Source organism: Capsicum annuum, chromosome 1, assembly GCF_002878395.1.
Source record: "Capsicum annuum cultivar UCD-10X-F1 chromosome 1, UCD10Xv1.1, whole genome shotgun sequence".
Taxonomy (NCBI): domain Eukaryota; kingdom Viridiplantae; phylum Streptophyta; class Magnoliopsida; order Solanales; family Solanaceae; genus Capsicum; species Capsicum annuum.
Window position 1 is genome coordinate 163,705,892 of NC_061111.1, and position 16,179 is coordinate 163,722,070.

The 16,179-nt window shown below is 35.4% G+C and overlaps 1 protein-coding gene across 2 annotated transcripts; it reads left to right on the forward strand.

The window, feature by feature from the left end:
• The first annotated feature begins 4,338 nt into the window (after positions 1-4,338).
• LOC107840995 (peroxisomal adenine nucleotide carrier 1) lies at positions 4,339-15,775 on the forward strand. 2 transcript variants are annotated; one of them, XM_016684992.2, is made up of 6 exons: positions 4,339-4,513; positions 4,642-4,794; positions 11,823-12,054; positions 13,542-13,688; positions 13,910-14,070; positions 15,083-15,775. In XM_016684992.2, exons 2-6 carry the CDS (start codon positions 4,652-4,654, stop codon positions 15,360-15,362), a joined length of 963 nt encoding a protein of 320 aa, XP_016540478.1. In that variant the 5' UTR covers positions 4,339-4,513; positions 4,642-4,651; the 3' UTR covers positions 15,363-15,775. The 2 variants fall into 2 exon arrangements, with proteins under 2 accessions (XP_016540478.1, XP_016540472.1); XM_016684986.2 differs by having other exon boundaries at positions 4,339-4,794.
• Positions 15,776-16,179: the final 404 nt, after the last annotated feature.

Here is a 16,179-nt window from a genome sequence, read left to right on the forward strand (position 1 = left end):
GAGTTTTTTGATAGCATACATACTTGCATATCCAAGTTTTCTATGCCACAACTAAGGATCACGGGTTTGAGCAGTAAGGAAAGTTAAAATAGGTAAATTAGCATTATTTAAAAAATAGATATTCTCAACTCGATCACCAATAAAGTGATTTCATGCAGTATATCTAATGGTGCATTTAACAGCACTGAACAATACTTCAAATCCAACATCACATTATTGACTAATACTTAACAAGTTGTGTTTGAGTCTATCCACCATGTATATTTCAATTAGATCACAAGAGGATTAACTTTTACAGAGCCGACTCCCACGACTTCTCTTTTAGCATTGTCTCCAAATCTGACAGATCCATCATCAATTTTTTTTACCAGACTAAATTTTTCTTTCTTTTCTGTCATATGCCTGGAATACCCTTATCTGTTAGCTACATTTCTTTTTTGTAGGTTTTTGGGGTGTACTTCTACAAATAAAAAGATTAGTTTTTTTATGTACTCAAATGTTCTTGGGTTCTGGGAGTTTAGAAATAATTTTCTTTGGTCTCCAAATTCATATTTCACGATATTGTTGTCTGTAGTTATATAAGTTGTGACATGTCTTACCACAGGTATAAAAGGTAGGTTTATACTAAGAGATAGAGGATTTAGCAGAAGCAAATGAGTTATAATCAGACCCTATTTTAAAATCATTTAAACTATGACCTAGTTATTTCTTTTTAAAATTATTAAATCTAACAGAGCTGTGACTTGGTGATTTTCTGATGCTACTAAATTGCATCTTAAGTTCATCAAGTTTTCCTTACAATAAGTCAACTTCTATCTGGCTTGTTTCTAAGAGGAACTGCTAGTCTTTTTTTTCTTGAACAATTTTGGCATTTGAACGAGTTTCCTACTTCTTTTTTCTTGTGCAATCTTTATATAGACGTTGATGACCTTTTGAAGTTCATCAACTATTATATTAAAATTCAATTGCAAGATGTTACAATTGTGACAATTGAAAGGTCTTTGCTCGCTTGATTCTCCTATGGCAATAAAACACATATTTGTAGTTTCTGTGTCATTCTTTGTTTTATCTTCATCACTCTATGCAGCAAAGTTTTTATTTTTCTTTGATGATCTCTTTCTTAATTCGGGACAATTTTATTTATAACCAGACTTACCACAATAATAACATCTACTATCATTTCTTGAATAGTCTTTATTCTTGAAGGATTATTGAGGTCTCAATTGTCTTTGTCTCAGAATGTGTCTTACTCATCGATTTATGAGATTTATACCTTCACTTCATTCTTTATCAATATTTCTTTCTTCTTCTTGATTTACGACGCTGAAGGCTACAGTCTTTTTTTTTTCTCCTTCTTGTTGTACCTATTGATATGATTTTATTTATAGGCAAGAAAATTACCTCGCGGTTCATCATATATCATATTATGTAGATCTCCATATTCCAAAATGATTGTCTTTATCTCCCATGCTTTAGAAAGATGTCTTACAAGTTTTTTTACTTTCAGACTATTTGAATAAGTCATTCCTAGAGATTTAGTTCACGGATAATTTTACTGAACCGTGAAAACATAGATTTTTCTCCTTCATCATCATCTATTTTGAATAATTCATATTCATTAACACGTGCACCAATCCTAGCATCTTTCACTTTGGTAGTTCCTTCATAGGAGACTTCAAGCGCATTCCATATCTTCTTAACTGTCTCACATGTTGAGATCTTGTTGTACTTCGATCCACTAACTGCACAATAAAATAAATTTATTGCTTTAGCGTTAGTTTCAATTACCTCTTGGTGTTCTTTTATGATATCAAAGGTTTGAGATCAATGGTGCTACTTGATTCCTTTCCTTTGTCTTTGAGTCCAGGAAGAATCAATTTGAATCTTGTTTTAATTACTACTCAAGCTTGAAAATATGTTTATTGAACAAAGATTCTGGACCTATTTTTTTAATGAGAGTAGTATTGTCCATTGAAGTACGGGGCCTGTGGGATGAATGTGTATCTTGAAGTATAGCTCTTGGAATCTGATAGTTTGCCATTTGATATTTTCTCACGTCCGGTTAAGCAATGTCTTTTCTGAGACCTGCTCTGATACTAATGATAATCAAAAGGGAGGGGGTGGTGAATTAAGATTTTACACCATAAGTCGACTACAATGATCAGTTAGACTTTCCTGCACAACAATGTTAGTACGAGAAATATAATAATAATAATAATAATAATAATAATAATAATAATAATATAAATAAGGTAAATGACACGGAAGACTTTATCCTGATTCAAAACATCCTTGTATGCCTACTTCCAGTCCCCTTGGACTACAAGAGGTTCCCTTAGAGCAACTTGAATGTTTACGGTAATTTTCCCATAAGCTTTATGGGATAACTTTATGAGAAAGATAACAACCTCTTCTTGTAGAGCTTCTAGCCTCTTCTTTTCTTTATTTTCACTATAGCGTATTACAATGATTTATGTAAGAATAAGAAGTAACTGGAGTTTTTTGCTCAAGTGAAGATATAGAAGAATAAAACTTAGACTACTATGCTTTATTTATACAGACTCGACCAAAGTGATCGTGGATGAATATTGATGATCTTTGTAGAACATTGACCGACCTTCTCTTGCCATACCATAATTGATAAAACAGATTGCATTTGATTTGGGGAATTAAAATTTTATTTCTTCTAATTCCATGCTTTATCAATAGGAGAACTCAAGGAACTTGCGGAATCATCTAGGTTGAATTTTGAATTCCTAGATGACTTCTATGTTGGTATCAAATACGTCCATAATTCCTTCCTTAACCACTCGTGTCGAATATCATATCTTTAATAAACTCTTACGCGAACAACTTTTCTTCCTTTGGTGATGGTCTGCTCTTTGAAATCTTGATTTACTGCTTTCCTTTTCGGAGTGATTCTTTTCTTTTTGATGAATTGCATCCATAATTACATGCACACAAGTACAAATTAGTTATGTTATTATTAAAACTTTATTATAGGGCTAACACATAATACAAAATATCAATGAATAGGGATAGTGCAATAAAATAGTCATGTCGATTATTATTTTTCTTAATAGACGTGGCAAGTCAAAATATGATAAGTAAAATAAACGGAGGGGTATAACACTTCTTAGGCGTTTGACCATGAGAATTTCTTCACTTTTTTTCTAAAATTTATTTCACTTTAGTGAAAAAGGGTGAAAACAACAGTGTTTGGCCATAAGAATTATTTTACTTTATAGAAATTATTTTTGAAAAAGTGAAAACAAGTAAAATTTGTTTTCACTTTTTTCACTACTATTTCTCTCACAAAATTTCAAAATTAACTTCAATTTATATTCATGGTCAACTCCAACTCCAACTCCAACAAGTTATTATTTTGATGGCCAAACGGCACTCTAAGGGACTGTTTGATTTGCAAATAATCCCGAGATAAAATAATAATCCCGGAATAAAACTTTTTATCCGTCGTTTGATTGTAAATATTTGGGATAACTTATTCCGAGACTAATAATTAGTCCCGAGATAAGTTATCCACCCAAATGGTGGAATAACAATCCCGGGATTATTTTTCGTTGGTATAAAATTATACAAGGACAAAAATACCCTCTTGGAATTGTTATATATAATTAATTATATATAATTAAACATAATTAACATAATTTAACATAATATATTATAATTAAATATATTAAAATAATATATATATATATATAATTAAACATAATTAACGTATATATATTCATAATATATATATATATATATATATATATATTACAACCAAACGTATAATATTATGAATATATTATGAATATATATACGTTAATTATGTTTAATTATATATAATTTAATTATATATAACATAATATATAACGTAATATATTCTCACACACACATAAATTATGTTTAATTAACGTATAATATATTCATAAATAAATAAATTTTGAACAGTTTACCGTTCAAAATGATTGTAAAATATATAAATTATGTTTATTTATATATTTTAATTTCTCTAAAAAATAAAATAAAAAATTAATAATGAATATTTAAAGTTTAAAAAGAAATATATATATATATATATATATATATAAAGTTAAAATAGATGAAAGGTATTTTGGTAATCAATCAATTTATTCCTAAAAATTATACCATGCATATTATTTTGATTACAACAAACCAAACACTCAATAAAAAATAATATCAGCATAACTAATCTCAATACAATTTATCCCATCACAATTTATAACAACATAATTAATCTCAATATAATTTATTTTCAAACCAAACTTCCTAACAAGTCAACAAGTACAAAAATCAAAATGAGTAGCGGTGACCCAAGCCAAAGACCAGATGAAAAGCCGTATAGTTTAGACACGTTGAGGAGTGCGCACAAATGAACACTAAATCAGTCACTTTGTCACACTATACAGCATGACAAGCCCATCCCGTCACGTTTCCGACTCCCGATGCGCTTCTACTTATAGAAAAATACAACTCCAGAATTTTGGTAATGTTCCTAAAGCACACCTTTTTTCCTGCAAAGTGCCACCACCACAATTCTTTCTGCTATTTGTTCTGAATTGGAATTGATTTCTTTCCTTCGTCCTCAAATTCACTTGTTTCTTTGCTTGTAAGAGTATTATCTATGGCTTTAAATATGGAGTCTTTGGCTGAGGCAACTTCTGGGGCTGTAGGATCTTTGCTAAGCACCACTATATTGTATCCTTTGGATACTTGCAAATCCAAGTACCAAGCTGAACTTCGAGCTCACGGTCAGGCAAAATACAGGTGTCTTTACTTTTTTGAAGATATTTTTCTTGCCTTCCTTTCTTTATCTGGTCCCACCTATGAATATCTTTTTACCCTTCTTCTGCCCTTTTTCCAGTGTTTTTCTTATAATTGTTTGTTGTACGAGCATTCTTGACATTAGGATTTATGGGTTTTCATGGAATGTTCAGAGGATTCCTTCATACTTCCTTTAGCAGACAGCTTACCCCTCATCGTTTAGGAACTTGGAACCTATGATGTTGTCCTTTTTCCAATTTCAATTTGTTTGTCCTAGTCTCATTTTATTTAGTCCGTTAAAAAAAATTTCTTTTTTCTTTAGTGGCTACTTTTTTTAACTTTCTAAATGATATATTTGAGATCATAAGATTAAAAGATATTATGGTACAATATACATATCTTTAGTTTAGTTTAAGACCACAAGGTTCAAAAGTTTTTCTTTTCCCGATATTGCTTGATCCATCTGGTGAAGAGACTGATAGAGCAATATCGGGAAAAGAATCAGGACTTACATATGGTGTTCATTGACATTTAGAAGGCCTACGACAAAGTTCTGAGGAAAGTCCTTTGGAGATTCTTGGAGGCGAGAAGTGTACCGATGACTTACATTAGGGTGATAAAGGACATGTATGATGGATGCCAGTTGGGACGGTAAGAGGAGAGTTAGAGCATTTCCCCGTGGAAATAGGTTGCACCAAGGATCAACTTTTAGTCCTTTCCTCCTTGTCGCAGTGATGGATGTATTGATGCGAGGCATCCAAGATGAAGTGACTTGGTGTATGTTATTTGCAGATGACATAGTACTGATTGATGAGACACGTAACAATGTAAATGATAGGTTGGAGGTGTGGAGACAGACTTTGAAAGCTAAAGGGTTTAAAATGAGTAGGACCAAAATAGAGTATCTGGAGTGCAAATTCAGTGAGGGGTTGCATAAGGAAGACGTGTAAGTGCGTCTGGACACATAGGCTCTCCCCAAGAGCAATCGTTTCAAATAGGTATTTCAAATATCTTAGGCTCTATTATTCAGGGTAGTGGTGTCATAGACGGTGATGTCACTCATGGTATTAGAGTGGCGTGGATGAAGTGGAGGCTTGCCTCCAGAGTCTTGTGTGATGAAAAGGTACCACCGAAACTTAAAGGTAAGTTTTATAGAGTGGTGGTTAGACCAATGTTGCTATATGGGACAGAGTGTTGGTCAGTCAAAAACTCCAATGTTCAAAAGATGCATGTTGTGGAGATGAGGATGTTGAGATAGATGTATGGACATACTAGGTGTGGTAGAATCAGGTATGAGGTTATTCGAGATAAGATGGGAGTGGCCTCCGTGGTGGACAAAATGAGGGAAGTGAGATTGAGATGGTATGGACATGTGATGAGGCAAGGTTCAAACCTCTAGTGAGGAGGTGTAAGAGGTTGGATGGTAGGTGCAAAGAGGGGTAGAGGTAGGTCGAAGAATATTTTGGGGTGAGGTGATTAGACATGACATGACTCATTCAGGTTACCAAGGAATGACCTTAGATAGGGGGACGTGGAGGACACCTATTAGAGTAGAAGGTTAATCGGGTAAGAGTGTTGACGTGCACCATAGTATGGTAGCTTAGGTTTAGCCGTAGATATCTATCATTGTTGTTGTACATTGTGTTTTGATTACCGCACTATTTTATTATGTGGCTGGTTAATGTTTTTCTGTGGCTGATAGTTGTCATATTTTCTTCACCGTTTTCCTCTTATTTGTATCTGGAATTGCTACACTTGAGCCGAGGATATTTTGGAAACAGCCTCTCGCCTCCCGAGGAAGTAGTAAGGTCTACGTACACTTTAACCTCCCCAGACCTCACTTGTGGGATTTTACTGGGTATGTTGTTGCTGTTGTACTTTCTTAAACTCTGTGTACAATCAAAACCAGGCAAACAAATTGAAAAGAAGGGAGTAATTTTTATATTAAGTTCTGTATTTAATGTTGGAAAGAAATTAGTCGGAATAGAGAAATTTGGCAGTTCATATAGTGGAACCCAACTAGTAGGAATTGAGGTGCAATTCATTAATTGTTTGATTTACTGATGGGGTTTCATTCAAATTTGGAATGTAGATATAGATGTATGTGATCATGAACATGTGATGGCAGTTGGCCTTGTGGCTTTTTCCTGTTAGAGGGGTTGATCAAGCTACTTTCGTTTTTTACCAGTGAAAATTCTTTGGGATGTATATATAATATCCCATTCTCAATAGGAACCTCCTCCTCGAGGTTCAAGTAGAGCGACATCAATTTAGGAAGTAGAACATGCTCCATAACCTCAAGAGCAAATTTTGTGACAAAAGCATCATTCTGGTTCATTCTTTTAACTGTTCCAATGTTTGCTTGGTGAGTATGGCAGATTAGTAGGCATACTAACACCATTGTTATCATCACCCCTGAAGTTAATCTTCCTTGTACCCATTGGTTTTTGCTGCAACTTCTTCATTTCCAGCCCAGGAGTTTAAAGCTAAAATCAGTGCCTAGATTTCTCAAAGCTAAAATCAATTATCACTCGTGATTAAAACAGTACATTACCAACAATTTCATGCCCCAATAACAACCGTGTTAAGATGAAACTAGTATTTGTATCGCGTAGCAGATCGCTAGCATAAATATTGATGTGTCAAAAACCAATTCTTTTTTGGGTGTTACAGCAGTACTCTAGATAGGATGGACCAATATTTGGATTTTCTGAATCTTTTAGTGGGGAATATATAGTATGTATGTGCAGATGTTGTTGCTTTGTCATGTACTTGGTCTTGTAGATGGTACCTTCTGAATAAAAGTTTTTACCCATCAAAAAAAAAAAAAAAAAAGCCAGCAGATCTGTCCTTATCTTAAGAGAATGCACAATGCTGGGAATCGAGCTACTAAACGAGCCATCTGTCGCAGTCTCTCACTGGATATTCTGGTGCATTTCTTGGATAAGATTAAGAATATAAGTTGATGTTTAACTTTAAAAAATAGCAAAGTAATGAGGAACAACTAAGCTGATATTGTCAGACATCAATTCTGCATATATTTTCATTACTAACAAATCGAAACTACAAGCAAGTCTAATCAACTAACCTTCAAATATGCATATTTCTTTCAAAACTAACTAACAAAATCACGTTACAAAACTAACTTAACCAACTAATAATACCAAACTAAAGTTTAACTTTGAAACTGCAAGACTAGATCATCTTGGCAGCTACAAACCTAACAATAATAACCCAAGAAACTATAAGCAACCTCATCAACTGATGCACTTTCAAATCCAACTTCGAAACTTTATCATCCAAGGTGTCCACTTTCATCAAATTTACACTTTTATTACCACCCTTAAATTCCAAGTTTGACATTTTTTCCTCCAAGGTAGAAACTTTCTCCAAGTCGGAACTTTCATTAGTAGTAGTCATATCCTTCAAATCAGAAATTTCCGCATTATCCATATCCTCTGCAATCTTCTTCAAATGATCTCTTTCCTTCCGAATTGAATCTAATTCAATTTTTGGATTATGAATCATCATTGACACATGAGTTGGAAGTTTTTCATCAAACCAATCCCAATAACCACAAGAGTTTGACCCGGAACGACACATTTGTAGAATCGACGTCCTCCATTTTCAAGGTAGTAGCAGTAAAATATCTTGCAATCAATCCACATTTACACCTACGAAACTGAAGCTTATGAGTAGAAGAAACATATGAAGATGCTGACATTTCTAAGAAAGAAGAATAGATTAAATTTGGCAGAAATTTTTCAATTGAGAAACGGCTGTTAAAAAAAATGAGCTGAGCTGATGACTGATTGTCGATTGAGGGTTTTTTAAGGTTAAAGGGTTGGGGCGGGTCAGGGTTTTAGAGGTGAAGTTAATTATTTTAATTAAGTATTATCTGGACAATAGAAATATGGTACGCTATTAATGGAATGGGGTCAGGTTGAGCTGTAAATGAAAGGGCAAAACAGCCCCAATAGGAAGACGGGGAGGGCATTTCAGGCCCAATGGGTAGATGAAGGGCATTTTTGCACCATTTCACATAGTTGAAGGGCATTTTAGACCTTTTTCCGTTTCTATTTTCAGGTGTCACACATGCCATCTGTCCACAAGGGGCATGTTTTCTGTACAAGTGGCGCGGTCTGAACAAAGAAGTGGTGGTTAAAGTTACTCTTAGCTTGGGTGTTGATTGTGGAAAGTTGCTACACTCTTTTTATGGTCTATGTCACAATCTATGTTGCTCGGACTCGGGTGCGGGTATCCTATCCGGGTGCGGATCTAGACGTCAGATTCTTCATCACATAAATTTTAGGATTCAGGGTATGGATGAAAGAGTGAATACGTGTGTTGGGATATGAACAATGAATGTGTATTACCACATATAAAGTACATTTTGATTAGTTAAAGTCATTGAACTAAAACTAATAAAACTTTACTCTATAAACACCAATATTTTATTCATAAGATATCTCGCATAAAGAACACATTCTCTTACTTCATACAACTATTTATGTATGAAAAACGCGCAAAAATCAAACCAAATACCCAATCAATTTATACTTCTCGGTCATCAAATATACTCAATGTACCCAAATGTAAGTTGATCAAGTACAGGATGGATCTCACACCCACGCCCATGTCGCGTCGACAGAGGTTTGGCTGGGATTTTGAAAAGTCAGCACAACCTAAGTCATGATAGCTGACCACATGCTAAGGAGCATAGTTGGGAAATGTGCTTAGCTTGGAGAACTAGAGACTCATAGATGATCCACATATGTTCTTTGGTAGGCTACAACATGTAGTGAGTGCTTATAGATGAAAGTGTAGGAGTGTGGCCCTTATTACCATGAGCTTCGAATTATGATTTGACAAACAATACGTAATTGTTACATCACCAAGGCCCAAGGGTGAAGTTCCTTTACTAGTCTTTTGTGTTACATCCACTTTTTTGGTTTGCAAGTATTTGTATATCAAAAGCATGGAAGGAAGTGTCTCCATGGACTTTAGTTAATGGAAAAGTGTCTCATAGAAGGATTTTGAGTAAGGATTAAGGTCAATAGCATCTTTATCATCTGTAATTATTACCATGGAAGATAAATGTCTCCTCTAGCTATTCGATCCTTCACATGTATATATATCACTATTTGTTCTTTACAATTAGATGCAAATTATGTTGGATGCAGATTGCTAAAATCTGGTTTGAACTACAGTAGATCTTGACTCGTAAAAAAATGAGGCTGGTAAGTTGATAATTTTTCCCAAAAAAATATATAGATCAGCTATATCGTTTATAGCATCTCTTCATCAAATATACCGTTTATAGCATCGACACTAAATTCATCAGCTGTCCAATTTCTCCCTCTTTGTAACATATCTGGTAGCATCCCTCCCACTAATTCCTGTTTTGTTTCAAAGATCTTCCCCTCATTATGGTAACGATTGTAAGTGTTTTTTCATTGCATGATGTTACTTTTACTCAAAAAATGTGGTGTTTCTTGTTTTGTTTATGTGAAATAAGAGACGAAGAAAAATGGGAATTAGTTGCTTAATATTCCCTTAAGCCATTGAGTTTAAATAACTTTTACAAGGAATACAAAAATTTGGAAATATCAACTTTTGTCATATTTTTAATACTCTCTCCAAGTTGGATAGCACATATCTTGTGCTCCTAGGTTGTTACAAATATAGTCAACTCTGAATCCACGGAGTGGTTTTAAGAAAACATGTGCTAGCAGGTCCTTTTGAGTTGACAATACTTGTAACAATGCAGCCGGACTCAATCTTCTATCGAATAGAAGTAACAATCTATATTGTGCTTCATTCTTTTATTAAACACTGTATTTGAAATGGTATGTAGTGTGGCGTAATTATCACAAATCAATTTTATAGGTTCGATTCCTCCAATCTTTAACCTTTGAAGTTGTTGTATTAGACACACAAGCTCGCAAGTAGCCTATACCATAGCCTAATGTTCTACCTCTGCGCTTGACGTAACCGCTACATCCTTTTTTTTTTTTTTTTACTTTTCCAAGATATTAAATTGCCTCCAAGTAAAATAATAACCTGAACTGGACTGTCTATCATAGGGTGATCCTGTTCAATGTGCATCAGAATATTCACCAATGTGTGCATGCTCTTTGTCTTCATACAATTCCCGGAGAGCCTTTCACACATCTTAGGATGTGAATTGTTGCATTCCAGTGACTATCACAAGTTGATTGGACACTGCCTAACCACACTAACATCAAATGAGATGTCAGATTGTGTGATGGTAAGATTGTTGAGTTTACCAACAACTCTTTGATATCTATCTGGGACTTTTCGATGGGATTGTCCATAGGTTTGGTTTGCAGTTCAACATACTCGTGTCTTCCAAAATGTCTTAAAAGGTATATTTCCGCAATGAAATGACAATCCCATTGCCAGATTGTACCACCTCAATGCCTAAGAAATTGACATTGAGCTTAATTCAACCACAAAAGCTAACTCATGAGGTGAGAACTGCCCAAAATCATATAAAGAGTTCAATTGCCCATGCCAGAAACGATGGGACTACTAACGCGCCGCTTGCCCAGGCCTGCTAACTAGAGTGTGAACCACATAATATGGGATCCAACATCAGATAAATAAAGAATTGGGGTGTGCTCGACTCTGATACCATGTGAAATAAGATAAGAATAAGATGAGAACTGGGAATTAGTCGCTCAATTATTCTCTCAATCCATTGGGTTTAAACAACCTTTACAAGGAATACAAAACGTGGAAAGAGAATAGGGCAGCCCGGTGTACAAAGTGTCCCTCATTCATGTCGGGTCCAGGGAAAGGCCTCACCAAAGGGGTTGTGATGTTGGCAGCCTACCCTGATGCAAGTATTTCCTTAGTGCTTAGTACATAATTACAGGAATTTGGGAATCTTTCTATACTTGCATAATATCGTCTTTTGCCATATTAGCAGTTAATTTAAATATCTCTACTGGATTTTGTACCCAAGTATGAGCCGTGATGTGATTGTATGAACTTCTGAAATGCAGAAATACTCTTGATGTCTTGTTGGAGGCCGTTTCTTCTCGGCAAGTTCTTTCACTCTACCAGGGTCTTGGAACAAAGAACGTGCAGTCTTTTGTTTCATCTTTTATTTACTTCTATGGATATGATTTCTTCAAGAAACTATACTTGAAGAGAAGTGGATTTAAATCCATAGGAACAAGAGCTAACTTAATAATTGCTGTTGCAGCTGGGGCATTTACAGTCATAATAACCCAGGTGAATCATACTTGGCATTTCCACTTTGACTAAAATTGGTTTTAATTTTCTCATATTGAAAAGAAGGTTCCCTTCAATTAGCCAATATATGAAATTTTGTTAATTTATATCTCTGTGCTTTTAAAGCTCTGATGGCTGCTTTCTGGTCTAGTTGAAACTGCGAAAGGAAACCTGATTTCCCACTTGAAGTACACTCTTTTAATTTTTCCTTTCAAGGGTGTGCCTCTGAAAACTGTATAAATGCTAAAGTAGGTTGTATGCTTCTGTTTGATTGTTACCACTCAGACTTTGGTGACGTATACTGACCCATCAACTCATGCAGGTTGCTCTCTTTTTATAGAGCGTTTTCTGTTCATTTTCTTAAATGATTGAGACCTCTTACAATTCTAGCTTTCGTAGGAAAACCTTGACTTCTTGTTTATCAAACAAAAAAAACCTTGATTACTTTTGTAGCTGCATATTCAATCTATTTGATGAAGACATCTCACTTTTCGTTGTCCTTCACTCTGAGCTGTCTACATTTCTAAGCTAGTTGGAGATCAGAGAGAGTCATTCTGATATTATATTTATTGGAACATATCGGAAAGTCTTCGTATCTTATTGGTGAAATTGAATACTTGAAATTCAACGGATCCTCTCGTTTCTTAAAGGGAGTTGTTATTGCCCAGTATGATATGTGCTTAGGGGTCATTTGGTGTAGGGTGTATAAGAATAGTGCAAAAGATGGTGTATTAGTAATGCTTGTATTTTTCTTATGCAGTGGTTGGTTTGGTGTATTTAAAATAGCATGAATTGCATAATTTTCTTAAAAAAATATTTGTTTACAAAAATACCCTCCATAAATATGGTGGAAAGGATATGGAAAAGATTTTGAGGGAAAATAGTGTCTTTAACCATACTAATACATGCATAAGAGTCCATTGCATTATTAATACCGTGGATTCCATGTATTAGTAATGCACTCCTTAATACCAAATAGAGTGTATAACAATGCAAGCATTAGTTATATAGGATGAAAAAGTGTACCAAACAAGATTTATCAATACGCAAAGCTAATGCATGCATTATTTTTACTAATGCCTTCTACCAAACGACCCCTTAGTGTTTTTGAAGATTAAATAGAGCAAGAAAGTTGCTACCAAGGTCACAGTTTCAACCCGTGGAAATAGCCTCTTGCAGAAATGCAAGGTAAGGCTGCATACAATAAACCCTTGTAGTTCGGCCCTTTCCTTGACTCCATGCATAGTGGGAGCTTTAGTGCACCGGGTAGTGCACCGGGCTGCCCTTTTAAGAAAGTTGTATTTCTCTTTTAGAATGAAACTATCTGTACCACCAGTGTGGAGTAAGGGTCTCTGGCATTGATGTGGAGTCGTTTCTGGCAGTGGTCTTTACTTTTTTTTTCTGGTTGCATCTTCTGGGCTTTGTTTGCTCCAGCTTGTGTACTATTGTTTCGGTTAAGGATCTGAAGTTTTACTCTGATATTGCAGCCTCTTGATACAGCATCTTCAAGAATGCAAACTAGTGATTTTGGGAAATCCAAGGGATTCTGGAAAACCCTCTCGGAGGGCACTTGGAGTGAAGCATTTGATGGTCTAGGAATATCCATCATTCTCACTTCAAATCCAGCAATTCAGGTATTCACCTGTTTTATTTACTGATTTGAGAGGTGTTCTATTGTTGGTTTCAGTGTCGTAAGTTTGTGATGCTTAAAGTATGTTCACCTGATACACTTGCATATACTGCTTTACCTTCCAAATTTCGCATTTTCTCTCGACAGATAACAATTCAATGATCAAAAATTATGTTCAGGGACATTAATGAATAATTTTCTGTTGCAATATGTGATGTTGTGCAGTACACAGCCTTTGATCAATTTAAACAAAGAATGCTGAAGAAGAAGATGAAAAGCAATAGAGGGGTGGAATCAAGTCCAGAATCTCTTTCTGCTTTTTCTGCCTTTGTTTTGGGGGCAGTCTCAAAATGTTTTGCCACCTGCATCACTTACCCATTAATAAGGTATAAGTTGAGCATATCTTACCCTAGTGTTTGCCCGTTTCAGATTTTCACCTTTGATGAGTTCTTGCCTGGGTTATCTCTAAATAGCTGTTAATGTTTGAATGTGAGTGTTGATAAACTTGTGTGACCTTGGATGTAATTCTGCAACCAATGGCACATAGAATCAGTCTATGCTAATTGAGTCAAACATGTAAAAGGGCACTTAAGCATCTGCTCCTTTTCTATAGTTAAATACTTGGGACACTTTTTTGCTCAAAATAAAGAATTCCAGTGCCAGAATCACCAACATTCGGCCAACAACAACATACCCAGTATATTCCCACATAGTGGGGTCTGGGGAGGGTAGAATGTACATAGTCCACACCACTACCTCAGAGGTGAGGTAGAGAGACTGTTTCAGATAGACCCCGGCTCGAGACCAAAAAATGTAGGCAAAGATATAATATAAGAACAAGAAACCAAAGGTAGCAACAAAACAACACAGTAACAAAACAATAGACAACAGCAGAAACAAGATTATCACCAAACAATACCACCAACAATCTACCCGAAACCACAATCAACACCCAAAAACTCCAGGAACAAGATACTACCCGTGGCACGGTACAACTTCTAGCCCCTATCCTACTAACTTTCTACCTAAATACACGTCCTCCACATCTTCCTCAGTCATGTCTAAGCACCTCCTTCCAATATTTCCTCAATCTACTTCTACCTTGCCTGAATTCATCCATAGCCAACGTCTCGCACCTCCGCACGGGGGGATCCGTGCCCCTCCCCATCACATATGCCCGAACCATCTCAACCTTGTTTCACGCATCTTGTCTTCTACCGAAGTCACTCCCACTTTGTCACGTATAATCTCATCTCTGATTCCAACATTCGGTCGAGCGCTAAAAAATTATCGGACAACATTTGACATTTTAACTCCTGTTGTATAAATCCAGTACATTGCTGGCTTCCTTTTCTTTGGCATCAACATAACTATATTTAAGCATATGCGCTGTGATAGGTGTAAAGTCATGATACAATCTGCTGAATCAGAAGGAGATGCAGAGGATGAAGCCGAGTTAAGAGCCCGAAAAACAATCTCTGGATCTCTTCGTGCCATATGGAAAAAGGAAGGGCTAATTGGATTCTTTAAAGGGTTACAGCCTCAGATCCTGAAGACTGTTATAAGCGCAGCACTGCTGTTGATGATAAAGGAGAAGATCTCAAAAACCACATGGGTTCTGCTTTTAGCAGTAAGGAGATATCTGTTCCTAACAAGGACCAGACTAAAGAGCTCTTGAAATTCTCTTAGAAGAGCTGCTGCATGATTAAAATGTAACAATGCAAATTAGCTCGTAGGCCCTTGTTCGAGACATGGAGCCACCTTGCACACGAATAAGTGTTTCATCTAATAGCGCCATTCTCTTTCAGTTTTTCTGTTGAAATGGTATGTTTCAAACTATCTTTTTACGTCTTCTTTCTGTATACAGTAATTATGATATTTCCGTTCTGTCGTTTTTAAGTCCTACTCTACAAATCGTAAGGAATGTAAAGAGTGGTTGTATTTCTGCTTCTGTCTGCATTTGCCCTTGTAATTGACAGTTTTGCAAGGTCTCCATGTACATGTAAAATAAAATATGGATATTCAGGATGGATTCTTACAGCCCCCAAGAGAGGCTGCAGTCCCTCTATACATTGCAAAATTTTCGTTCTCTTTTAAGTTGTCTAATAAATTTTTTGATAACCCTGGTAGTCATGCAATTCTAGCAAGAAAATGAAAATTTAAACTTCAACACTAGAGCAACAATAACAAGAGAAAAAGAATTGACAAGGATAAATAAGGAGCCTTGAATCCACACTAAAATGTTACCCAATTGAAGCCTCCCTCAATTGACCCAACCCAAAATCACATGGGTTCCAAAAGCCTTCTTGGATCCTAACAGCTTGTTTTGATGGTTGTTACCTATTGTGTTGTAATTAGCTGTTAGTTTAATGTTTGTTTTGATTGTTATTTAAATTTTATTGTATCATATTACTAAACTCATTGTTAGTAATGGTGAAAAATTTCATTGTTTGTAACTAGGGGTATACAAACCAAACCGTAAGTCAAACCGAATC

Bases quoted from the DNA above. Each gene is read 5' to 3' on its own strand.
- LOC107840995 (XM_016684986.2), top strand. From the start codon at position 4,652: ATGGCTTTAAATATGGAGTCTTTGGCTGAGGCAACTTCTGGGGCTGTA. The intron at 12,055-13,541 runs GTGAATCATACT...CTGATATTGCAG, and splicing joins TTACAGTCATAATAACCCAG to CCTCTTGATACAGCATCTTC. The intron at 13,689-13,909 runs GTATTCACCTGT...GATGTTGTGCAG, and splicing joins CTTCAAATCCAGCAATTCAG to TACACAGCCTTTGATCAATT.